This window comes from Miscanthus floridulus, chromosome 17, assembly GCF_019320115.1.
Source record: "Miscanthus floridulus cultivar M001 chromosome 17, ASM1932011v1, whole genome shotgun sequence".
Taxonomy (NCBI): domain Eukaryota; kingdom Viridiplantae; phylum Streptophyta; class Magnoliopsida; order Poales; family Poaceae; genus Miscanthus; species Miscanthus floridulus.
The window spans coordinates 8256017-8282440 of NC_089596.1; the positions used below are offsets into that span (position 1 = coordinate 8256017).

Consider the following 26424-nt stretch of genomic DNA (forward strand, 5'->3'; position numbering starts at 1 on the left):
AACGAGCTGGGGCCGGCTCCCGAGTCTTGCCCACGCGGAGAAAGAGATGGCTGTCCGAGGGAAGGAGCGGGGCGCAGGGACGAGGGCAGGGTGCACGTGCGAGGTGGGGACGAGGCGGACAGGGGTGGGCTGCATGGCCGTCCATCCGGACGCAAGGAGTGGCGGGCGCAGGTCGCCAGTGGTCCCCACGTGCGCAAGCCCCCGGGTGGGTGCGTGAAATGTAGGCATAGTTGGGGGCGCGGAGTGTAGGGGCGACTGTTAATAGCAACTATATCCTTAGCATGAGTGCATGGCAATAACATCACGTCTGATCATAAGAGGTGGGAATCTTTTGCTATTATCGAACAATGAATTTGTTACCAGCAACTAGCGTGGCCTTGACTCTTTTCTGTTAGAGTTTCTTGATTCCAAATGGGGACTAGTGGACACGCCTGAATCAAAGTGAAGTTAAGAGTTCAGTAAAGTCAAGAGTAACAAGCTGTGGTGCATGGTTAATAATGATATGGGTCATTAGAGGCCGTTTCTTTTTCCACCCTCACCTTCTCTCTGATCTTCTCAGAGTCTCTCTTATCAAATCCATGGTGACTCGGACTCCCTCCCTACCACCAGTCGGCCATATTGCGTTGCGCGCCTGAGGTGGCACGCTAAGCGCTGAGCAGTTGTGCGTGGGCAAGACGTGTGGCATGGGCAAGACACGTGGCGTAGGCTGATCTTCTCAGAGAGAGGGCTGCACGCAGGGGTCGTTGGCGCATGTGGGGAACAATAGTGTGGGAGATCGCAGCGTTGCTGGGAACGGGTCGTGATCGAACTTTGACGTTGCCAAGCTCCAGGGCGCAGTTGCCAAGCTCCACCGTACCGTCCGACGGATCAATATGAGATCGGACTCCTGAGCGCCAGCAATTCCGTTTTTCAAAGGCGCAGTACCACTTAACTGTAACCTAGTCCAGAATAAAAAAAAATTAACCCACGGTACAAAATAAACCAAATTTATTATTATGCAGTAGATACTGTCAGAGGTCATGACATCTAGACGCTCAAACCTCCCACTAAGGGATATAAAAGTATTCCAGGGTGAATGGCTAGCGCATGGAAGTTCGGAAAGATGACATGTTCGGACACAGCTCCCGAGCCTCCTCCGTCACACGCGCGAATGCAACTCCCGCGCCTCCTCTGTCACGCGTCCCACGGGAAAAGGCCACGCCACCAACGCCCCACTCGTCCATGCCCATGCATACGTGGGGACCACCCAAGCCCGCTCCTTTTCACGCGCGCATGCGCATAGCAGCAGCACCACCAGCCATGGGCGGCGCTAGGGGTATGCCCCTGTATTCCATGGAATACCCATATTTTTTGTGACAAACATAAATATACGTATACATTTATAATGATACAGCATGTTAGTTTGTTGAATGTTTCAAATATGTAGCCCAAAAGTCCACTAGAACAACTAGTAGCAGCAGCCCACGAACTCAGAAAGACAGAAACCCATCGACCGTATTCCCGTCCCGGTCTCTTACTCCCGTCCGTCGCTCTCATCGACCGGAGGGCGGCAGCTGCACCGGCGGGCGGCGCCACAACGGCACGGCAGGTCGGCTCTCCCCCTCGGCCCTTCAGCCATGGGCGGCGCTAAGGGTATGCCACTGTATTCCATGGAATACCCATATTTTTTTGTGACAAACACAAATATACGTATACATTTATAATGATACAGCATGTTAGTTTGTTGAATGTTTCAAATATGTAGCCCAAAAGTCCAGTAGAACAACTAGTAGCAGCAGCCCACGAACTCAGAAAGACAAACCCATCGATCGTATTCCCGTCCCGGTCTCTTACTCCCGTCCGTCGCTCTCATCGACCAGAGGGCGGCAGCTGCACCGGCGGGCGGATCCACAACGGCATGGCAGGTCGGCTCTCCCCCTCGGCCCTTCAGCCCTCGCCCGGTCGCCCCTCGGCCCTCCGGCAGTCGGGCCTCGACAACCAACATGGCAACGCCTTGCGCCCGGCACTCCTTTGGCAGCGCCGGCAATCAGGGGTCTTTGCAGGCTCCCCCTCGGCTCCGGCGTCTGGCCCTCCCCCTCGGCACCTTTCTCATCTCTGGCTTGAAGCAATAGCAAGGCGAACACAAACGACCCCAGATCCATTCTTGATTCTTCATAGTAAGAATTGAATGTTTCGTTTTCTATTTTTTTATTGCATTGTGTTTTTTTCTAAAAAAATGTTGCATTTTGTTATTGTAACGTTGATTATTACCAGGGGCGACACCAGGTTCACTTTGCATGGTGCCTTGTTACCAGGGTAAAAATATATTTTACCTAACATATATTCTATAAAAAATTTATATATTACTTGAGCTGTGCATCAGGATCAATTTTATACTGGTTTTGCCCCTTATTACTAATGCTTATATGCATTGGAATTTTTTCATACGTGGAATACCCCGCCGTGAAATCCTGGCTCCGCCACTGCCTTCAGCCCTCGCCCGGTCGGCCCTCCGACAGTCGGGCTTCGACAACCAACATGGCAACGCCTTGTGCCCGGCACTCCTCTGGCAGCGCTGGCGATCAGGGGTCTTTGCAGGCTCCCCCTCGGCTTCGGCGTCCGGCCCTCCCCCTCGGCACCTTTCTCATCTCTGGCTTGAAGCAATAGCAAGGCGAACACAAACGACCCCAGATCCATTCTTGATTCTTCATAGTAAGAATTGAATGTTTCGTTTTCTATTTTTTTATTGCATTGTGTTTTTTTTCTAAAAAAATGTTGCATTTTGTTATTGTAACATTGATTATTACCAGGGGCGACACCAGGTTCACTTTGCCTGGTGCCTTGTTACCAGGGTAAAAATATATTTTACCTAACATATATTCTATAAAAAATTTATATATTACTTGAGTTGTGCATCAGGATCAATTTTATACTGGTTTTGCCCCTTATTACTAATGCTTATATGCATTGGAAAATTTTCATACGTGGAATACCCCGCCGTGAAATCCTGGCTCCGCCACTACCTTCAGCCCTCGCCCGATCGGCCCTCCGACAGTCGGGCCTTGACAACCAACATGGCAGCCCCTTGCGTCCGGCACTCCTCTGGCAGCGCTGGCGATCAGGGGTCTTTGCAGGCCCCCCCTCGGCTTTGGCGTCCGGCCCTCCCCCTCGGCACCTTTCTCATCTCTGGCTTGAAGCAATAGCAAGGCGAACACAAACGACCCCAGATCCATTCTTGATTCTTCATAGTAAGAATTGAATGTTTCATTTTCTATTTTTTTATTGCATTGTGTTTTTTTTTCTAAAAAAATGTTGCATTTTGTTCTTGTAACGTTGATTATTACCAGGGCGACACCAGGTTCACTTTGCCTGGTGCCTTGTTACCAGGGTAAAAATATATTTTACCTAACATATATTCTATAAAAAATTTATATATTACTTGAGGTGTGCACCAGGATCAATTTTATATTGGTTTTGCCCCTTATTACTATTGCTTATATGCATTAGAAATTTTTCATATGTAGAATACCCCACCGTGAAATCCTCGCTCCGCCACTGCCTTCAGCCCTCGCCCGGTCGCCCCTCGGCCCTCCGGCAGTCGGGCCTCGACAACCAACACGGTAGCGCCTTGCGCCCAGCACTCCTCTGGCAGCGGCGGCGATCAGGGGTCTTTGCAGGCTCCCCCTCGGCTCCGGCGTCCGGCCCTCCCTCTCGGCACCTTTCTCATCTCTGGCTTGAAGCAATAGCAAGGCGAACACAAACGACCCCAGATTCATTCTTGATTCTTCATAGTAAGAATTGAATGTTTCGTTTTCTATTTTTTTATTGCATTGTATTTTTTTTTTCTAAAAAATGTTGCATTTTGTTCTTGTAACGTTGATTATTACTAGGGGCGACACCAGGTTCACTTTGCCTGGTGCCTTGTTACCAGGGTAAAAATATATTTTACCTAACATATATTCTATAAAAAAATTATATATTACTTGAGCTGTGCATCAGGATCAATTTTGTACTGGTTTTGCCCCTTATTACTATTGCTTATATGCATTGGAAATTTTTCATACATGGAATACCCCGCCGTGAAATCCTGGCTCCGCCACTGCCACCAGCAGGCAGCGCGGTTACGCGCCAGCATGCACGCAGCAACAGCACCCGCAGGTGCACACAACAGCACCAGCACCAGCACCAGCATAAGGCACGTTCACACGCTCGCATGCACATAGCAGAACCAGGGTAGGCACGGTGACCCATGCAGCAGCAGTAACAATATACTTTTGAAACATACGATGACCCACGGTGGTCCACACAGTAGCAGCAATACCACACCATTGCAACATGTGGATGCTCCCCGAGATCTACTCACTTCGTCCAAAAAAGAATGCAATTATGGTATCCGTGCCGGTCAGATGTATGTTTCAAGTGTTTCATCTGAATATTGCATATGTTACTATAGCTATACACGTATGTTTCAAGCATATGTTTCGAGTGTTTCAGATGTTTTAGACTTTATGTTGCAAGCGTTTCATATGGATGTTGCAAAAGTAGATCTAGATGTTATATAGGTTGCTATAGCTATACATGCATGTTTCAACCGCATATTTAAGTGTTTCATCTGTTTCATATGTATGTTGTAAGTGTTTTATTTAGATGTTTCAAAAGTACTCCCTCCGTCCACAAAAGAATGCAATTCTCATTTTTTTAAGAGTCAAACAGTCTGAACTTTTACAAAATTTATATAAAAAATACAAACATTCATGGCACAAAATAAGTACTAGTCAATTTTGCTCAAGTTTGATCAAATTTATAGTAAATAGTTTTATTATTTATGTCTCCAAATAAATTTATTATGAAAATATATTCTATAACAAATCTAATAGTACTTATTTTGTGCCATGAATGTTTGTATTTTTTATATAAATTTTGTAAAAGTTCAGACTGTTTGACTCTTAAAAAAAATGAGAATTGCATTCTTTTGTGGACGGAGGGAGTACTTTTGAAACATCCAAATAAAACACTTACAACATACATATGAAACAGATGAAACACTTGAAACATGTGGTTGAAACATGCATGTATAGCTATAGCAACATATATAACATCTAGATCTACTTTTGCAACATCCAGATGAAACGCTTGCAACATAAAGTCTAAAACATCTGAAACACTCGAAACATATGCTTGAAACATACGTGTATAGCCATAGTAACATATGTAATATTCAGATGAAACACTTGAAATATACATCTGACCTAAAACACTTGAAACATAGGCTTGCAACATGCATATATTGTCATTGCAACATCTGCAACATCCCATATCTACTTTTGCAACATCCAGACAAAACACTTGAAACATAAGTCTAAAATGCCTGAAACACTTGAAACACGGCGTCGCCGGCAGCCACAGCCTACCTGGTGAGAAACTACGGTATCCAGCAACCTCGGGTACGTCGCTCCGCACGCTTGCGCCCGTCGCTCCTCAAACGATTCTCGCGCACCTGCTCACGGCCCAAGCTAGCACCCGTCGGCGTGGCCCCGCTGCTGCTACTCCAGTGTTGCTGCTCGCTTGGCTGCAGTCATCTAGTGTCGTCCGCTCGTGGGGGATGGGGGTGCGACAGGGCGGAATTAGCCCGGCTAGCACAAGATGTAGGTGTAGCGGTGGCGCCGGGAGTCATTACTACCTGTTGCTGGTGGAGGAGGGATGCCGATCGCCGGATACGAACGGAGAAGAGAGAGGTAGCAGCAGCCGACGAAGATTAGCCCGGCCGACGCGAGTTGCAAGTCATGCGACGGCAGTGGCGGAGTCATTGCTTGGGATTTGGGAATGCCTTTCTAGCTTGGCATGTGCGTTGTGAGGCGGAGTAGGGATTTTTTAAGAGAGATGGGGGCTACACCCGTGGCCGAGCATTACCAATAAAAGTATGTTTAAACTCTATCCGTAACTCTCAGTTACAACTCCCCATTTATAACTACACCGTACCCATATACTAGATACATGCATAACTTGACACCCTTTTACTTTGTTAGAGCATCTCCCACAGACAGAACATCTCATTTTTCCTAAGTCTGAGATAAAGAAATCTCAAAAAACAGGAGATGGATGTTGTATCAGTTCCTCTTTATTCCTCTCCGGACACATGTGACCTACATGTAGCGGGTTACTATTTCTCTTTCTTTTCCTTCTCTCCTCTCTTCTTCGACCATGTGATAGTGCGAGCGCAGCCTGACTATGGCTGGATAACTCGTTCGGCTCGACTCATTTAGCTCGCAAGCCAGGCAAAAAAAACATAAAATTTTTAATTTTATATATTTATTTAAAGCTTGAAAATAGTAATAATACAGTAATAACCCATTTATAAGCCTTAAATCAAACAAATAAATTAATATGTACTGACGTATATACAAGTATAACAATATACTACAGTACCAAACATACATCAATAGCATGCACTCTATATTTATATATATAATGCATCCATAATTCATTATTAAGGATCTATACATCTATTTAAAACAAAAGTGATAAAATTATAGTAATCCTGAATTTGCAGGTCTAGGTCCAGGTCCAGCCATCAATCAACCAATTATAAAGTGCAATGCATCAACAAGCTATACAAAACTAATATAAGTTTAAGGCAAATAGTTTTGGCTCGTTAGGCTTGCGAGCCCGCTCGAGTTGGCTGGCTCGTTAACTATACGAGCTAAAATGCTGGCTCAGTTCACTGAAAAATATAAACGAGCCGATCCGAGCCGAGCCACTAACAAGCAAGTCGAGCGAGGTATCGAGCTGTGAGCTTTTTGTCCAGGCCTAAGCCTAACGATACGTGCGTGTGGAGGACACGGTTGGCACTGGGGCGCAACTGGCAGCGACTAGCGAGGTGGACCGTGGGCGAGGCCTGGTGACTAACAAACGACGAGTGGTAGAAAAACAGCCTCTAGTAGGAAAGGGTATGGGTGAGCAATCCCCTTTTAGGTCTTCTTTGATGTAGTGGGATTCGTCTTAATCGATATATGTTAGGTGGACTGAAGTAAAACTTGAACTAATTTTTACCTTAATATATGTAGATTGAGATAAATTCGACAATATCCAAACGAGATTGAGAAAAAAAGTTTGGAAAAGAGGGTTAGAAAAGGATCTATTGGAGCTTGTTTTTCCAAGGAAAGAAATTTTTTTGGAAAAGAGGATTAGAAAGGGATCTATTGGAGCTTGTTTTTCCAGGGAAAGAGGATGGATTTTCTGGAACCACTGTAGATAGATGCTCTTGCCAGTTGCCACGCGATTTCTGAGGCTAAAAGCAATCATGCTCTCAGTGGCCGCTGGGGTCCAGTCACCACCACCAACTCACAAAGCAAGCATCGTTCGGTCCTCAGTCGCTATCTCCTTCCACTTTGCATCCGATCCGACAATCTTTCTCTCTTTGTTTTCTATGGCAAGTGCGGTGTGGACATTCACTCTCCTCTCTCCGTTCGTCTCCATGGGCGTGAGAAGTGAGCAGCAGTGACCATTGACCACCGCGCACAACCCGACTAGGGGAGGCTCTCGTCGCCGACGACGACGCGACCGAGGTAATGAGGATGATCTCGGCCGGAATCCTGTTTCTCCTTCTCGTTGGGTTCGACCACCTGCTCATTTTCTTCATCACCTGCCTCAGATCTGCAGGCCTCTGCATCCTGGAGCTGGACCCCCGAAGAACCCATCTCCTCTTTCTCGTTGGGTTGTAGCCTCGCCGCAGTTGAGTTCACAGCCCGACTAGGGGAGGCCTCTCGTCGCCGACGACGACGCGACCGAGGTAATGAGGATGATCTCGGCCGAAATCCTGTTTCTCCTTCTCGTTGGGTTCGACCACCTGCTCATTTTCTTCATCACCTGCCTCAGATCTGCAGGCCTCTGCATCCTGGAGCTGGACCCCCGAAGAACCCATTTCCTCTTTCTCGTTGGGTTGTAGCCTCGCCGCAGTTGAGTTGAGGTACTTAATCTGCTTTGGTTTAAGCCCAACACGCACAATCCTGTTTTGGATTTGTGAAACTCAATGTAACCGCTTGCTTTCAATTTCATCCGCAGGGGTTTAGGCAAGAGTTTCTTTGACATAATGAGTGGGATGGAGGCTGCTTTAGCATCTGGAGTGTTGAAGGTTGCAGGTGACAAGCTAGTTTCACTGTTAGCCACTGAGTTTGCTGCCATAACCGGTGTACAAAGAGATCTCTCCGAGCTCCAGGATATACACGCAGAGATTACAGGCTGGCTGTCGGCAGCACGTGACAGAGCAATACAGAGTGAGCCACAGTCTCTCTGGGTTGTAAAATTGAAAGATGTGGCTTATGACATTGACGATGTACTACAAGAAGTCCAGCTAGAAGCTGAGAAACAGAAGATGGAAAGAGATGATGACAAGAGTGCTATAGCTGGCTGCTTCTGTGCAAAACCAAAGGCATTTGCATTCCGATACAAGATGGCTCATAAGATCAAGGCAATCAAGGTGAGATTTGCTGCAATCGTCAAGCAAAGAAGTGATGTCAATACTTTAGTTCCAAGGGATCAACATGTTGGTACTAGCTACAGGACAGTTGGAAAAATGTACTGGTTGAGCGAGGTTCCGGAGTCCGAAATACCCTGTAGGGATCAAGAAAAGGATGCAATCATATCTAAGCTTGTAGAATGTAATGCTGGAGAGAACAGCATGGTAGTTTCTATCGTCGGATTAGGGGGGTCAGGCAAAACTACTTTGGCCAAACACATTTGCCATGACGTCAAGATAAAGGAGCACTTCGGAGATGAAATATTCTGGGTCCATGTGTCTCAAGAGTTTGATTTTGAGAAGCTCAACGGCAAGCTATTTCAAACAATTGTTGGAGATAATTCAGATCGTCATCCCCCGCAGCACATGGCCCAAAAAATCTCCGAGAAGTTGAGCAATAAGAAGTTTCTTCTTATCCTTGATGATGCTTGGCATGAGGACAGACATGACTGGGAACAGTTCATGGTGCAGCTAAAATGTGGTGCACCTGAAACAAGGATTATGTTAACCACTCGTGATCAAAAGGTTGCAGATGCTGTGAAATCAAGACATACATTTGATTTGGCATTCTTATCAGAGTCTGAGAGTTGGAACTTATTCCTGAAGGGTTCTGGATGGGCAGAGCAAGATTTGAGCTCCGATTATGTACAAGTCGGAAAAGAGATTATCAAGAGATGTGGTGGGGTGCCGCTAGCAATTCGAACTCTTGGAGCAGTCCTTCGTGACAAGAAGCAAATAAGTACGTGGAGGGCCATAAGAGATAATAATTTATGGAATGTTCCGAGGATAAATGACAGAGTGTTTGCATCCTTGAAGTTGAGCTATATTCACTTGGCAGATGAACTGAAGCAGTGCTTTACATTTTGCTCCATATTCCCGAAGGGCTATGGAATCCAGAAAGATCGTTTGATTGCCCAATGGATAGCTCATGGATTCATCAATGCAATGAATGGAGAGCAACCTGAAGATATCGGAAGAGACTACTTAGATTCTCTTGTAAAAGTCAGGTTTCTTCAGGAAGCTTATGGGAGCTGGAATACTGATATATACAACATGCACGATTTGATCCATGATCTCACTCGACAGATACTAAAGGATGAACTGGTGACTTGTGTGCCAATTCATACAACAGAAGAATTTACTCATAGGTATAGATATTTATCTTTGACTTCATTCACTGAGAATGTTGACAAGGGCTTATTTGACAAGGTCCGTGCTCTATATATCTCTGACAGTAAGCCATCTTTTGATACCACAGTGAAGAATAGTTGTTGTATGCGCAGTGTTGTTTTGGACTATGCAATTGATACTCCGTTTTCACTATTCATATTAAAGTTTGAGTATCTTGGGTATCTTGAAATCCACAATGTTAGTTTTACAACAGTTCCAGAAGCTATCTCGAGGTGTTGGAACTTGCAGTCACTCCATTTTGTTAACTGCAAAGGTTTTGTGACATTACCTGAGTCTGTTGGAAAGCTTCGGAAGCTAAGGACTCTAGAGTTGTGTTGCATTACTGATCTTGAGAGTTTGCCTCAGTTCATTGGTGACTTTTATGTTCTTCAGTCCTTGCAACTATATGCCTGCACGAAGCTCCGAGAGATACCAAGCTCTCTAGGTAGAATTGAAAACCTATGTGTACTTGATATAGAGCGTTGTTCATCTCTGCAACAACTACCGTCAGACATCATTGGGGAGTTCAAAAACTTGCGAACTATCAACTTTAATGGTTGTACGGGTTTGCAAGACCTGCCAAGCACATTATCCTGTCATACATTGCGTACTCTGAACCTTTCTGGAACCAAAGTTACCATGCTACCTCAATGGGTTACATCGATTGATACTCTAGAATGTATTGACCTTGAGGGATGCGAGGAGCTACGGGAGTTGCCTAAGGGCATAGCAAACTTGAAAAGGCTTGCAGTTTTGAACATAAGGGGTTGTAGTAAACTGTGCTGCTTACCATCAGGATTGGGACAGCTGACCCGTTTAAGAAAGCTGGGATTGTTTGTTGTTGGGTGTGGTGCAGATGATGCGAGGATCTCAGAGCTAGAAAACCTTGATATGATAGGTGGTCGCTTGGTAATTACCAACCTTAAGTATTTGAAGAATCCAAGTGATGCAGAGAAGGCTTGCTTGAAGCGGAAGACTAGCATACAAAGCTTGGTGCTGAACTGGTCTTTAAGTGATACCGAAGAAGAGTTGGTATCAGATATGGAACATGATTGGGGTGTGCTGAACGCTCTTGAGCCACCATCGCAAATTGAGGACTTGGATATCTATGGTTACAGGGGCCCCTGCTTGCCAGGATGGATGATGAAGCAAAATGATTCTTCATATTGTGAAGGTGGCATAATGCTGAAGCAAACTACTGCATCCCATTTCCTTCGTTTAACTTGGTTAACGCTGGAAAGATTTCCAAACTTGAGGCATATGAGAGGATTTGTTGAGTTGCCTTCACTGAAGACCCTTGTGCTGGACGAAATGCCTAATTTAGAGGAGCTGCGGACTACATCAAGTGGTTTTGAAACTGGGGAGAAAGAATTGGCAGCACAATATCCTTTCCCTGTCCTGTCCAGTCTACGCATACGTGGCTGCCCGAAATTAAATGGGAGCCCCTACTTTCCACCATCGTTGGAGCATATGGCTTTAGACAGAAGCAATGTGCAGCTGCTATCCACAGGAAGGTTCTCCCATCAGCTGCCCAGCATGCATGCGTTGGTCCCTCGCCTCAAGAGTCTAGAGCTAATCGAAGTTACAGGATCATCATCTGACTGGGAACTGCTGCAGCACCTCACTAAGCTGAAAGAGTTGTCTATTTACAGCTGCAATGACCTGGCACAGCTACCAGAGAGCATGCGGAACCTCACCTCTCTCGAGCGTCTCTGCATCAGCGGATGCCCCGCCGTTGGCACGTTGCCTGACTGGCTTGGAGAACTGCATTCTCTGCGACGCCTTGAACTGAGTATGGGCGATTTGAAGCAGTTCCCAGAGGCGATTCAGCACCTCACCTCGCTTGAACATCTCAACATGTTATCAGGTCCTGCACTGACGGTGCTGCCGGAGTGGATTGGACAACTCTCTGCGCTTCGTTCGCTTTCTATCCAGGATTCCCCTGCCCTTCAATACTTGCCCCAATCCATACAACGCCTAACTGCTCTCGAGGAATTGCTCATTAACGGTTGCCCTAGTTTGGCGGCGCGTTACAAGCTAGGGGCAGGGCCTGACTGGCACCTTGTCAGTCACATTCGTAGTGTGTGTATATTTGATTTGGAGGGGTAGGGAGGAGCAGGTCTTCAAAGCACATACCACACGTGAATGCGGCAGATGCAACCGTTGGTACATTCTGCTGCCTGTAAGACTACTACCAATGCATGCCTCCAGCCACGTTGCCATTAGATGTCGGCCACGCACCCAGGTTCTAGAACCACCGATGCACTCTTCCCCAAACTGCGTCACGGCCTCTGCCTTGTGCGCCCCTGCACCAGCGGCAGTGCGACTCGGCCGCCGGCTTGCCTGCTCCAGACCCCTCGCCCTCACGCGGCCACCGCAGAGCACCGAACCAGCGTTCGGCCATCTCCCTCGCGCCGCCCCTGGAGCAGCGGCAGCACATGGCCGTCGACCAAGCGTCCGGCCATCTCCTTCGCATGGCCCCTGCACCAACGTCCCCTCCACCTCAGGTATGCTATACCTTTTTCTTCTTCTTCTTTTTCCCCCCTCAGATGTTAATGTACGGGTGACTGTATGTGCAATTGGAAGTCACTGTCGACTGTATGTAGCCCTCTAAATTTTCCGTTTAACAGATCCGTTATGATTCAGGTGCATAATCTCACTCTACCACACCTAATTGGGGACAGCATGCCATTCTGCTTGCTAAGTTCCTGATAAAGATGGTATTGAACTGCCGAGTGCTATTGCAAAATTGTCAGCTTTTGCTGACCATTAATAACTGTGGTGAGTCTTATTTTCCCTATTAGTTATTTGCGCAAGGTTTGACATAAGTTCTCTACATAATGAATATTTTGAATTCCTGAGTAAAGGATTAACTGATGTAGACATATATTTTATTTTCCCCCTCAAATGTTAATGTACAGGTGACTGTATGTGCAATTGGATGTCAATGTCAACTGTATGTAGCCCTCTAAATTTTCCGTTTAACAGATCCGCTTACCATTCCTACGATTCAGGTGCATAATCTCACTCTACCACATCTAATTTGGGACCGTATGCCATTCTGCTCGCTAAGTTCCAGATACAGATGGTATTCAAGTGCTGAGTGCCATTGCAAAATTGTCAGATTACGCTGACCATTAATAACTATGGTGAGTCTGTTATTTTCCCTATTAGTTATTTGCGCAAGGTTTGAGACATAAGTTCTTTACATAATGAATATTTTGAATTCCTGAGTAAAGGATTAACTGATGTAGACATGTATTTTTATATTTCTTCAAATTAATATAGATATTTATACATTGTTGTCAGAATCATATGATAATTTAGTTATTTCAATGAGGACGTCACTTTTTTTTTCCTGGGTTCTACTTACGGTCACAAAATTAAATCATCCTTTAATTTTTAGAATATTTAGTTGACTCAGCTGCTTATATATGTAGTTCGTTGCTGAGTGAGTGGGATGCAGCGCATTCCAGTTCTTCGCTATGTCTATCCTCGCCCATGTGTAGCAGAGTGCCATTGCAAAATTGTCAGATTATGCTGATGCTGACCATTAAGAAGTGTGGCGAGTCTGATATTTTTCCTATTAATTATTTGCACAAGGTTTGACATAAGTTCTTTAGATAATGAATAATTTCAGTGTGGTAAGTTTGTTTATGCATGTTGGTGCGCTGCTATGTTATGGAGATGCTTACCTTCCAATTCCATTGTGCATTCTGCTTCCATTATTTAGTGTGAAGCTACATAGCCTAATTTGTTAGCCTACACTTTAGGGCCATCTCCTACCAAAAAGATGCTAAATACCACACCGAGAAGCATTGAGGCGCCGTTGTATGGTGCTTCTAGCATTGAGGTGTCGTTGTATGGCACGGCTTCCATGATACCGCCTCTCCTCATGGTATTCACATCTGTTTTTTCCTTATGTATTTATGCCATGTGTGATGCATGTTCAACTGCATTATCTTCTAGACTTCTTCAATCGACCCATTGCCTTTTCGTCCTTTTTGCAGAGTTCCCAACATCTGAAACATCTGTTACTTCTACAGCGGGTCGCAGATGTATGCCATTTCTGAAGAATGACGGTCAGTTAATTAACTGTGCATTTGCTGCTACGTCCAATCATTTGGTTCCTTACTACTACAGATTTTACATTGACAAAACAGATTTTCGACATCCACATATATCCTTTGTTCTGTTCGACTTGCAAAGTTTTGCTTCTACCATAGATTTCTGCAACACTACATCATCAGTTACCGTCCTTCACTCATCCATAGGTTCATATGTTTCTGTTGGCCAACAAAAAAATTGCTTTGCATGTTTCTATTGGGTAGAAGAAAAAATGGTGCTCACTGGATTTAAATATAGTACAAGTTCCATGTTGCCATAGCTAAAACTATCTTAGGTATCTTAAACTATCTTATCATTGCTATTAGTATTTTCCAATGACCGTATTGATGCATTTATGCTTATTTGCGTCTCATGATGATTTCATCCTATGTACTTGGGTATATCATGGACACTCTTCTACATGATCATTGTTCTACTATTCTACAAACTTAGTGTTTTCTTTCCATTCAAATTCTTTCCATTCACTTCCTATTGCAACCAGTGTTTTTAAATGTTGGTTACCAGAATGAACACATACTCCTCACCCTAGAGGAGTTTAGGAGGCAATCTTAGTTTGGTTTTGTAGACCAAGGAATTGTAGCTTGATCCATATCTTACAGTTATTTTTTCGATTAGCCCGCGCTTCGGGGTTCCTTCTAGTTAGTTATATTGTCATGTCCATCAACCTACACTCATATACAGACTAGTAATTATAACTAGCAAGGTGGCCTGCTCAAATAGCGCGGGTAGCTAGCTTTAGATTTTTTTTTGTTTTATTTTCTTTCGGTTCAGCCCAATCCATTTTTTCTTGTTTGTGAGTAAGGGAGCTGAAGCACATGTGTACAGAGTTTGTATGATATATTTGTTGTCTTTGATATCGTAGTTGTTTTATGAAGAGGCACGTTTGGTTTGCATGTATATTTTTCTTTTGACAAAGGATTTAAATTACTTTTTTTTTAAACCGGGCAGGAGCGCTGCCAAGTGTCAAATCATTTAAGAAGGTAGAAAGTCCACGTCTTACAGGGTGCTGTTAAATAGAAGGAAGAAAAGCGCAGCGCCATTTCTTCTCTTGCTGGAGCAAACACCTGAGCTGGAGTTCTCGCTGATCCTTCAAAAATTCTCCGATTCCTCTCTTTCCACACATTCCATGCACAGTACAAGATGCAAGCCGCAGTTGTTTTCCCATATATACCTATATAATAGTGCTTGCTCAGTTTGTATTTGTCTTTTTGAACCATTGTTGCCAAGTGACTACAAAGAAGATCTGCACCTTGTCATAGAATTTGTCAAATAGGTTGAAATTGGTGAATCTCCAGGTCTTCTTAAACAAAAAGCCAACAAATATTATCCAAACGCCTACAAAGACTAGGATTCCATTTGAGTCATGTCATCTTGATTCCATTTGAAGGGATCTTCTTGTACTGGTTGTTCTCCAGGACAAACCTTTGGAAGTGGGTACCCACAAAAACCTAGGTCCATGAGGTGGTGATTACCAAAATCTGGGTGCCTTTTGCTGGTAGTTCAGGGGTTATCTCACCGGGTTGTTTGATAGAGAGAGCTGATAATTCCTCTATGAATACGCCGGGTGGGACCTTTGCCCTGTCCGATCCGAGCTTGGCGAGGACATCTGCTGCAATATTAGAATCGCGCAGGACATGTAGAATTTCCAATCCTTGAAAATGTTTTTCGAGTTTTCGTATTTCAGCGCAGTAAGTGCCTATGTTTTCTTTGGTGCAGTCCCAATCTTTGTTGACTTGGTTGATGACTACCGCCGAATCGTCATATACGAGTAATCGCTTGATTCCGAGGGTAATTGCTACTCGGAGTCCGTGGATGAGGGCTTCGTATTCTGCTTCATTGTTTGTGGCTTGCCATAGTATCTGAAGGACATACTTGAGTTGTTTTCCGTCTGGAGAAATGAAGAGAACGCCTGCACCGGCTCCGCCTAGCTTGAGCGATCCATCAAAGTACATCTTCCAATGGTCAAGGATGGTATTTGGCATGGGTTGTTGAATCTCTGTCCACTCGGCCACAAAATCGGCAAGGGCTTAAGATTTAATTACCTTCCGTGGGGTGAAATCGATATTGAGAGCACCAAGTTCAACTGCCCACTTAGATATGCACCCTGTTGCGTCTTTATTGTGTAGGATGTCTCCGAGTGAAAAATCTGTCACCACGGTAATCTTGTGGCTTTCAAAATAGTGGCGAAGCTTACGTGAAGTGATCAGGAGGGCGTAGAGTAGTTTTTGCACATGCGGGTACCGGATTTTTTATTCTGACAGTACTCCGCTGATGTAGTATACAGGTTGTTGTACTTTATATACGCGTCCTTCTTCTTCTCTTTCTACGACTATCGCTGTGCTGATCACAGTAGAAGTTGCCGCAATGTACAGCATCATGTCCTCGTATTTCTTTGAAGGTGTGTGTCGATGTTTGACCACCGATAGTCTACCATGGGGGTACCCGGGGCAGTATGTTCGGGCTTCGGCGTATGAGGAACTCGACGGTTGACGCAAGAGACAATCGATTTATCCTGGTTCGGACCCTCGATCGTTGATCGAGTAATAGCCCTACGTCCAGTCGGCGTTAGCCTTTTGCGTTGGATTGATTGTCAGGTGTTGTGTTGTAAAAATTCGCTCGTCCCTAGGAACCCTGCTCTCCTTTATATACTCAGGAGGTCAGAATCCTAGTCGGTTTACAATGAGAGTTCCTAGTAGGATTACAGAATAATACTACTACTGAGATTATAGGGGAAGAATCCTAGTTAGATTAGATCTTCTCCCTTCCTTGCGGGGTATCCCATGGGTCCCGCACCGATAAGCCCCCGAGCACTTCATGGTTGAGTTCTGGAAGCCTCGTCTTGTTCCTTCAAGTTTTGTCGAGCAGGAACAAGTGTCGTCCGAGTGCTTTCTTGAGCGAAACCGTGCAGCGCTTCATGAGATCTTTGCGTGGTGTGTACCTTTTTGAAGAAAAAAGTACTCCCATTTGGGTGTAGCCCCCGAGCCTCTTGTTGTTTGGCACAAGGAGCTGGAGGGTCTTTTCTTGAAATCGCCCTGATTCTTTGTCGAAGGGCTCCTGAGCATATACCCGGGTTCTTTATCGAAAAGAGCTCGGATATAGCTATGTCCGGGTTCTTTTTGTCGTGTGGCCTTGAAGTGTTCTGTGTTGAAGAAGTCTTCTGAGTGATGTGCGCTTTTTTGAAGGAAAAAGCGCACTCACTGAGTGTAGCCCCCGAGCCTCTTGCTATTTGGAACAAAAAGTTGGAGGATCTTGAATCTTATGTCGTTTGAAAAACTATTGTCTTGAGGAAGTCTTCTGAGTGATGTGCGCTTTTTTTAATGAAAAAGCGCACTCACTGAGTGTAGCCCCCGAGCCTCTTGCTGGGTTCTTTTATCAAAAGAACTTGGATACAGGTTCTTGGCATGTTCTCTGGTGGTATGCTTTTGGCTGATGACGTGGTGCAGCAATTTGATGCCACTCATCGATTGTCGAAGCTAATCGCCGCCTGGGGAAGCTTGTCGACCCTTTTGACTTCTTTTGGGGAAAAGCTCCAGGTAAGTTTTTCTACAGTTCTTTCTTTGGATGTTCGTTTTTCTTCTGTCCTTATGTCTTGTTTTTCTCTCTCTTTTTGCTCAGTCTTTTTCTTATGATCATACCGGCTTCTTTTTCTCGTCTAAAAACGAGAAAAAGTTGTCTTCTGAGGTGAGTACCCTGAAGGCAGAGCTTGACCTCTGTCGGGCCGAGTTGGAGACCGAGCGTCAGACGCATCAGAAGGAGGAGAAGGCTCTCCGTGCCCGGGTAGTTGAGGCAGAAAAGCAGAGGGATGCAGCTGCCCAGGAGGCCTTGAAAAATGTGGAGGCCCTGAAGAAAGAGTGCACTGGTATTGCGAGTTCTTTTTTGTTTCCTTTTGTAATCAGATTTCCCTTTCTGCTAACTTCTTTTTTGGTGCTTGTCCTAGCTCTCCGAGTTGAAAAGCAGAAGCTCTCGGAGGGTATTGAGGAAATGAAGATAACTGTTCATAATAGTCACAACAGGGCTGAGGAGGTAATTTCTCATGCTAAAGAAGAACTTGTGCTTGCCAAGTTGATTAGGCGTGGAGCTGACAGGGATCTTGTGCAGGTCCAAAAAACTGTTGAAGACTTGACTAGCAAGTTGGCAACGGCTACTGATAACTAGAATGCTTTGTGGAAGTCTTTTCGTTCAGTAGTCGACCTTCTTCGGACTCTAGCAGATGATGGTCAATCTTGGGCTCAGTTTATTCCCCAAGTGCCGACTCGTTTCCAGGAGTTCGTGAAGAGGTGCGCCCATCTGTGTACCAGGAATGTTCTTGCCCAGGTCCGGGTTCTTTCTCTGGAGTTTCCTTTGTCCAAGGATGCTGATGAGGCCGAGAGTCAAGAGTATCTAGATGCTGTTGAGAAGTTGGAGCCTGAGGTCGATGATTTAGCCAGGAAGATTGTAGATAATCTTAACATTGATATTTCTTCTCCTGATGACAATGCTTGATGTAATCGACCTTTGTATTCTAGCTTCTATAATAAAACACTATACTTGAAGACTGAATGGAGATTCTTTATTCTTTGTTGATGTCTTCTTTGTCTGTATTTCTTTGTCTCGTAAACAACCTGGCTTAGGTAAATCATTGTCTTGACATACTTTCTTGATCTATCGAGTGCTTTTCTGGCTTTAGTTTGTGCCTTGTAAACAACTTGGTATACGTAGATTGATGTTTTGACAGACTTTCTTGATTTGTCGAGTGCTTGTCTGGCTTTCGTCTATGACTTGTAAACAACTCGGTATAGATCGTTGTCTCGACAAACTTTGTGTTCTTGTTAGTACTGAAAAGACTTAGGACATCTCCAGCTTCTTCTTTTCAGCTTAAATCGGAGTGTGGTCAGCATCTGGTCCTATCTCTGGTTACAAAAACATCCTAGGATCGACAAGCCCTCGAGCGCTTCATGGTAGAGGGAAGCCTCGTCTTGTTCCTTCAGGTCCTGCCGAGTAGGTATAAGCGTTGTCCGAGTGCTTTCTTGGGCGAAACCGTGTAGCACTTCTTGGGATCTTCTGAGTGTAGCCCCTGAGCCTCTTGCTATTTGGAACAAGGAGCCGGAGGGTCTTGTCTTAAAATTGCTCTTATTTATGCTCAGGTTTAGTTTCAGTCGTTTTGTTTTTTGGTTCGGGTGTTAGCTTGTTAGCTACCCTCATCGGCGGGCTCAAGCATGTTTTCAGCTCTTTTGCTCTCGGCCGGTATGCTCAGGCGTCTTTTTAGCCATTTTGCTTTTTGGTTTGGGTGTTAGCTTGTTAGCTACCCTCATCAGCAGGCTCAAGCATGTTTTTAGCTCTTTTGCTCTTGGCCGGTATGCTCAGGCATCTTTTCAGCCATTTTGCTTTTTGGTTCGGCTCTTTGGAAACAACTCAGGGATAGCCATAATAAGACATATGTTGTCTAGAAAGAACCATCTTTAATGATCATGAACATTGATAAGTCATAATAGTACATATGTTGTCGATGAGCACCATCTTTATTGATCATGAACATTGTTCTCTTGTGGCTTGTATATATATTTTCCCTTGAGTTGTTTTCATGCGTAGAATCTTCTTAGCTGACTGATGTGCCATGTATTGTTGACTTCTTTTCCGTCTTCGGTTATCAACTTGTATGTGCCTGGTTCGGTGACTTTTGTGACGATAAAAGGACCTTCCCATGGACTGAGTAGTTTATGGCGTTCGTCAGTTTTTTGTATTCTTCTTAGTACTAGGTCTCCGACTTGTAGTGATCGATGCTGGGTATTCTTGTTGTAGTGGCGTCTTAGTTCTTGGGGGTATCTTGCTGATTGAAGGGTAGCGTTTACTCTGACTTCTTCTATACTGTCGAGTTCTAATCTTCGGGTGTGTTCTGCTTCTCCTTCGTCGTATTGTTCTATCCTTGGTGACGTCTAGATCAAGTCGGCAGGTAGTACGTCTTCTAATCCATAAACTAGGAAGAAAGGTGAGTATCCGGTTGCTCTGCTTATTTGAGTTCGTAGCCCCCATACGACCTTGGGTAATTCTTCAATCCATTTTGATCCATAGTCCACTAGTTCTTTATACAATCTTGGTTTTAATCCGACTAGTATGAGTCCATTAGCCCTTTCTACCTGTCCGTTGGCCTCTGGATGCGCGACTGATGCGTAATCTATGCTAAAGCCACAATCCTGTGCCCAACTTTGGAAGTCAGTGGCTGTGAAGGGAGAACCCAAATCTATGATGATTCGATTGGGCATGTCGAAGCGGTGCATAATGTCTTGGATGAACTCGACTGCTTTGGCTGCGCTGTATTTTGTGAGTGGTTTGTATTCAATCCACTTGGTGAACTTGTCAATTGCTACGAAGATGTACTTGAAACCACATTTTGCTTTCTTGAGAGGTCCTACTTGATCCAGCCCCTAGCAGGAGAAAGGCCAAGCGGGTGGGATGCAGATGAGGTTGTGAGCTGGCACATGAGCTTGTCTTACGAACATTTGACAACCTTTGCATCTTCTGACGAGTTCTTTTGCGTCTTTTAAAGCAGTTGGCCAGTAGAAACCAGTGCGGAATGCTTTGCCAACTAGTGTTCTTGAAGCGGCATGATTTCCACAGCAACCTAAGTGTATTTTGTCTAGGATCTCTTTGTCCTCTTCAAATGAGACGCATTTTAGGAGTACTCCTGATGATGTGGCTCTTCTGTAGAGCTTGTCTCCTACTAGGACGTAATTCTTGCTTCTGCGAATAACTTGGGTAGCTTTCTCTTTTTCCGCTGGCAACTTATTCTCTTTGATGTAATCAATAAAAACCTGGGTCCATGAGGTGGTGATTACCAAGATCTGGGTACCTTTAGCTGAGATTTCAGGGGTTATCTCACCAGGTTATTTGATAGAGGGAGCTGATAACTCCTCCATGAATACACCGGGTGGGACCTTCGCCCTGTCTGATCCAAGCTTGGCGAGGACGTCTGCCGCGACATTAGAATCGCGCAAGACGTGTAGAATTTCTAATCCTTGAAAATGTTTTTCGAGCTTTCGTATTTTAGCACAGTAGGCGCCCATGTTTTCTTTGGTGCAGTCCCAATCTTTGTTGACTTGATTGATGACTACTGCTGAATCACCGTATACGAGTAAATGCTTGATTTCGAGGCTAATTGCCACTCGTAGCCCGTGGATGAGGGCTTCGTATTCTGCTTCATTGTTTGTAGCTTGCCATAATATCTGAAGGACGTACTTGAGTTGTTTTCCATCTAGAGAAATGAGGAGGACGCCTGCACCGGCTCCGCCTAGCTTGAGTGATCCATCAAAGTACATCTTCCAATGATCCAGGATGGTACTTGACATTGGTTGTTGAATTTCTGTCCACTCGGCGACAAAATCGGCCAGGGCTTGAGACTTAATTGCCTTCCGTGGGATGAAATCGATATTAAGAGCACCAAGTTCAACTGCCCACTTAGATATGCACCCTGTTGTGTCTCTGTTGTGCAGGATGTCTCCGAGTGGGAAATCTGTCACCACGGTAATCTTGTGGCCTTCAAAATAGTGTCGAAGCTTGCGTGAAGTGATCAGTAGGGCGTAGAGTAATTTTTGCACATGCGGGTACCGGATTTTTTATTCTGACAGTACTTCGCTGATGTAATATATGGGGCATTGTACTTTATATACACGCCCTTCTTCTTCTCTTTCTACGACAATCGCTGTGCTGATCATAGTAGAAGTTGCCGCAATATACAGCATCATGTCTTCGTGTTTCTTCGGAGGTGTGAGAATGGGTGAGGAGGTGAGGTATGCCTTGAGCTTCTTGAAAGCTTCGTTGGCTTCTTCTGTCCACTCAAACTTGTCTGTCTTCTTTAGCAATTTAAAGAAAGGTAACCCTTTTTTGCCCAGTCTTGATATGAAACGATTGAGGGCCGCCATGCAGCCTGTTAGTTTCTGCACATCTTTGACACTTTGAGGAGGGTCCATCTCTGTTATGGCTCGAATTTGCTTGGCGCTTGCTTCGATTCCACGATGACTTACCAAGAATCCGAGTAGTTGTCCTGAGGGAACTCCGAATGCACACTTGTTTGGGTTCAATTCCCACCTCTATCTTTTTAGGTTTTTGAAAGTTTGCTTTAAGTCTTCAATTAGTGTATCCGGGTTCTTTGTCTTTACTACTATGTCATCCACGTATGCTTCTACGTTTTTGCCGATCTGATCACCAAGGCACATTTGGATAGCTCTTTGGTAAGTGGCACCAGCATTCTTGAGTCCAAATGACATGGTTTTGTAGCAGTAGGCACCGAATGGAGTGATGAAAGATGTCTTGCTCTGGTCTTGTTCCTTTAATGCGATCTGGTGATATCCTGAATAGCAATCGAGGAAGGATAATAGGGCAGATCCTGCTGTTGAATCAACTATCTGATCAATGCGTGGTAGCCTGAACGGATCTTTTGGGCAGTGTTTGTTGAGATCTGCGTAGTCGACACACATGCGCCACTCGTCCGTATTCTTTTCCTGTACTAGAACTGGGTTTGCTAGCCAATCTGGATGGAGGATTTCTCTGATGAATCTGGCTGCCATTAGTTTTGTGATTTCTTTTTTAATTGTTGCCTTCTTGTCGGGTGAGAATCATCGTAGTCGTTGCTTCACAGGCTTGGAGCCCTCATTGATATCAATTATGTGCTTAGCCAACTCTCTTGGGACACCTGGCATGTCGGCCGGCTTCCAAGCGAAGATATCTTTGTTGTCCCGAAGAAAATTGGTGAGCGCGAGTTCCTATTTTGCCGAGAGGTGGGCGCTGATGGTTGCCGTTTTGGAGGGATCACCGGTGTCCAAGTCAATTTGCTTGACGTCGACTTCTTTTGGAGGTGCTAGGATGCTGGGTTTTTTAGCCGGTATCACTAGCTCTTCCGGGCTTATTTCTGCTGCGACAGTGGCTATTTCTTTTCTTCCATCGGCGGCCTGTGCTTTTGCTGTAATTTGGATTGCCTGAACATCGCAGTCAAAAGCGCGCTTCAAATCACTCCAAAGAGAAAGGATGCTGTTAGGCCCTAGCATCTTAAGCAACAGGTACGGATAATGCGGTATTGCCATGAATTTCGCCAGTGCTGGGCGCTCGAGGATTGCGTGATATGATGAATCAAAGTCCGCAACTTCAAATTTGATTAACTCTGTACGGTAGTTCGAGGGAGTCCCAAAAGTAACCGGTAGAGTGATTTGTCCAAGTGGCATTGCTGCCTTACCGGGTACTATGCCATAAAAAGGCGTGCTTGTTGGTGTAATCATCCCGGTGAGTTGTAGTCCCATCTTTCTTAGAGTTTCTAAAAAATGATGTTGAGTTCGGCTCCCCCATCGATTAGTACTTTCATGACAGTCATACCGGCAATAGTTGGATCTAGAACCAGTGGGTAATGGCCTATGTTTCCTACGCTAGTCCATTGGTCTTCTCTTGAAAATTGGATTGGATACTGTGACCAATTGAGATATCTTGGTGTAGCCGGTTCTGCTGCCATGATGGTTTGTAACGCTAGCTTTTCTTGATGTTTGCTTCTGGAATCTGGAACCCCGGCAAAAATTACTGCTACTGTCCCCCTGGATTTTTGGAATCCCTTGTCTTCGTGGTTGTCTTTTTCTTTTTTTTGATTGCCTTCTTTGGTATTCTTCTTACTATCTTTCCTTATGTATCGATCTTTGAAGGTGTAGCAATCTCCGATGGTGTAATTTCCTTTGGGGTGCAAGATGCAACGCATGTTTTCAATGTCGTCATACCTTCTAGGCTTGGAAAACTTCCTTGATTTGTCAGTCACTGCTATGGTGTTGTCTGGTCCATGTTTTCTTTCCTGATGTCTGTTGTTTCGATGATTTTGCTTGTCCGGGTTGTCTCGGTTGTTTCTATCCGGGAATCTTTCTCGTGTCTTTTCCTCGGCGGTAATCATCTTTTCCACTGTTCGTCTAAATTCTTCATTGTTTCTTGGGTTTTCTTTGTAGAAGTCTTGAAATTACCACCTAGCCATGATTCCATGAGAGAAAGCTTCGATTACTTCTCGTTGGGTGATGTCATGTACTTGAGCTCGTAGTTCGCCAAATCGTCGATAGTAATTTCTGAGACTTTCACCTCCTTTCTGCTTGAGTCCTTTTAACTCTACGTGGGTGATTGGGTGTGTAATGATACCCACGAAATTTTCATAGAAAGCTCTTTGCATGTCCTCCCAGTTTCTGATTGATCCTGGATTCAATTTGTTAAACCATTGAAGGGGCATGGTTTCTAGGGCCATGGGAAAGAACAAGGTCTTGATGTCATCGTCTCCTCTGGCCAATTCAATCGATTGCGAGTAAATCCTAAGCCACTGCCTTGGTTCGGTCTTGCCATCATACTTGGAGTGGTTGGACGGCTTGAACTTGTGAGGCAGTCGTATTGAAGCAAGTCTGTTTGCAAAACAGGGGAATCTATCGTGCGTTCTGGCTTCTGTGTATTCTGATTCAGCACCCCCATCTTGCCACCTATTGTCTTGGTGAGAGTAGTTTTGTGTGGCTGTCCAAGTAGGTGCTTTGCTTCTGGCCTTTCTTGGTTGTTTGACCCGGTCATTTTGACTATGATTTCTTCTACTTTCTCTGTTGTGACTTCCACTTGGTCCAAGTCTCTCGAAAGCAGACTTCCTTTGATTTTGATCTTCCTGCTCATGAGATGTTGACCTATCAGGTAGTCTTGAGCGGGCCCTTCCATCGTGTGTCCTTAGGACTGTTGATCGGAGGAAGTCCCGGAGCTATTCTTGTTTTTCATTGGGATGTGAAGTCGCCCTGAGTTCTTCTAGTGCTTCTCGGATCTTATCATAGGGTGTAATCGCTGCTCGTCCTTCTTCGACTTCTCGCTCTGATTTTCTTCTATTGTATTCGGCTAGGTCTGACTCATATTTGATCCAAGCTTCTTTGTGCTGCTTAGCACGGCGTTGACGTCCTTGTTTTAATTTGTTCTTTCTCTCTCTGGCTTGCCACTGACTCTCGGTCTCACCATAGTGCCCCTGGGTAAATGGTGATATGTTGGATTCAGATTCATCTGAAGACCTGACGTCGGGCGCTTCTGGGGGGACCAATGGTGATCGAGGACGGCGAATCATGAATACTTCTCGAGCGTGAGTTGTTCTGTCATTGGCGTTGGTTTCTGTACTATCGGAGTTATTGATAACTTCAGTAGAGGCTTTAGGGTCGCAGAACAAGTCTCCTTCTTGGTAGGGTAGAGTTGTTGTCGTTGTTGTGTCAACTAGCCGGGTACTGCTATCCTTAGGAACAGAACCTGTCCAGTGGATGATGCAGTTTTGAGATGTTACAGTTAGTACAAGACCTTTCTGAGCTCCTGTCAGTGGTATTCCAAGCGCTAGATTAAGATATCTTTCGAGTTGTGCCCGATAAGACGTTGCCATGTTGCCAAGATCGAAAGGAAAAGGACCCGCCTTCTTTAGAGTACTCTGAGTGTACTCCGAGTTGTATTCTTGATAGGTTCATGTCGTGTTCTAGAGCCTTATTGGAAAAGAATTTGGTTTTCCGAAAGAACTCGGATAAGACTCTGTCTCGGAAGCGGAGCCAGAGTTTGAATCAGATGTGTGAAGCCGTGAAATCTGAGTTGGATCGGACATCGCGAGCTACGTGAATCTTTCAGCAAGTTGATCTGTCATAGTCATCGAAATAGAATGGTCTTCGTGGTGATCCGAATTTTTGAGGATATGGCTTTGGAGCTTGCCATTGTCACCTACCTCGTAGATCCATGAACCGAAGATGAAGGTTGATCCTGTCGAGAAGATCATGTTGTTGAGGTCCATCGAGCTCTCAGATGCAAAGTCGCCGAAAACCCCTACCTGGCGCGCCAGCTGTCAATGTTTGACCACCGATAGCCTGCCATGGGGGTACCCGAGGTAGTATGTTCGGGCTTCGGCATATGCGGAACTCGACGGTTGACGCAAGAGACAGTCGATTTATCCTGGTTCGGACCCTCGATCGTTGATCGAGTAATAGCCCTACGTCCAGTCGGCGTTAGCCTTTTGCGTTGGATTGATTATCAGGTGTTGTGTTGTAAAAATTCGCCCATCCCTAGGAACCCTACCCTCCTTTATATACTCAGGAGGTTAGAATCCTAGTCGGTTTACAATGAGAGTTCCTAGTAGGATTATAGAATAATACTACTACTGAGATTATAGGGGAAGAATCCTAGTTAGACTAGACCTTCTCCCTTCCTTGCGGGGTATCCCGTGGGTCCCGCACCGACAGTGTGAGAACGGGTGAGGTTGTGAGGTACGTCTTGAGTCTTTTGAAAGCTTCGTTGGCTTCTTCTGTCCACTCAAACTTGTCTGTCTTCTTTAGTAGTTTAAAGAAAGGTAACCCTTTTTCGCCGAGTCTTGATATGAAACGATTGAGGGCCGCTATGCAGCCTGTTAGTTTCTGCACATCTTTGACACTTCGAGGAGGGCACATCTCTGTAATGGCTCGAATTTGCTTAGCGCTGGCTTCGATTCCACGATGACTGACCAAGAATCCTAGTAGTTGTCCTGAAGGGACTCTGAATACACACTTGCTTGGGTTCAATTTCCACCTCCACCTCTTCAGGTTTTCGAAGGTTTGCTTTAAGTCTTCAATTAGTGTGTCTGGGTTCTTTGTTTTTACTACTACGTCATCCATATATGC

General features: G+C 45.0%; 1 protein-coding gene across 12 annotated transcripts in view; it reads left to right on the plus strand.

The window, feature by feature from the left end:
• The first annotated feature begins 7321 nt into the window (after positions 1–7321).
• Positions 7322–26424, plus strand: part of LOC136516349 (disease resistance protein RGA2-like) — a 43475-nt gene continuing 24372 nt past the window's right edge. For 3 of the 12 annotated variants that reach the window (XM_066509725.1, XM_066509729.1, XM_066509726.1), the window contains exons 1-8: positions 7322–7544; positions 7631–7768; positions 7855–7945; positions 8041–12171; positions 12311–12445; positions 12679–12813; positions 13438–13562; positions 13675–13746. In XM_066509725.1, the coding sequence (XP_066365822.1) occupies positions 8069–11773 (3705 nt within the window). In that variant the 5' untranslated portion in view covers positions 7322–7544; positions 7631–7768; positions 7855–7945; positions 8041–8068 and the 3' untranslated portion in view covers positions 11774–12171; positions 12311–12445; positions 12679–12813; positions 13438–13562; positions 13675–13746. The other 9 variants (XM_066509719.1, XM_066509730.1, XM_066509724.1 and 6 more) reach the window with 9 other exon arrangements.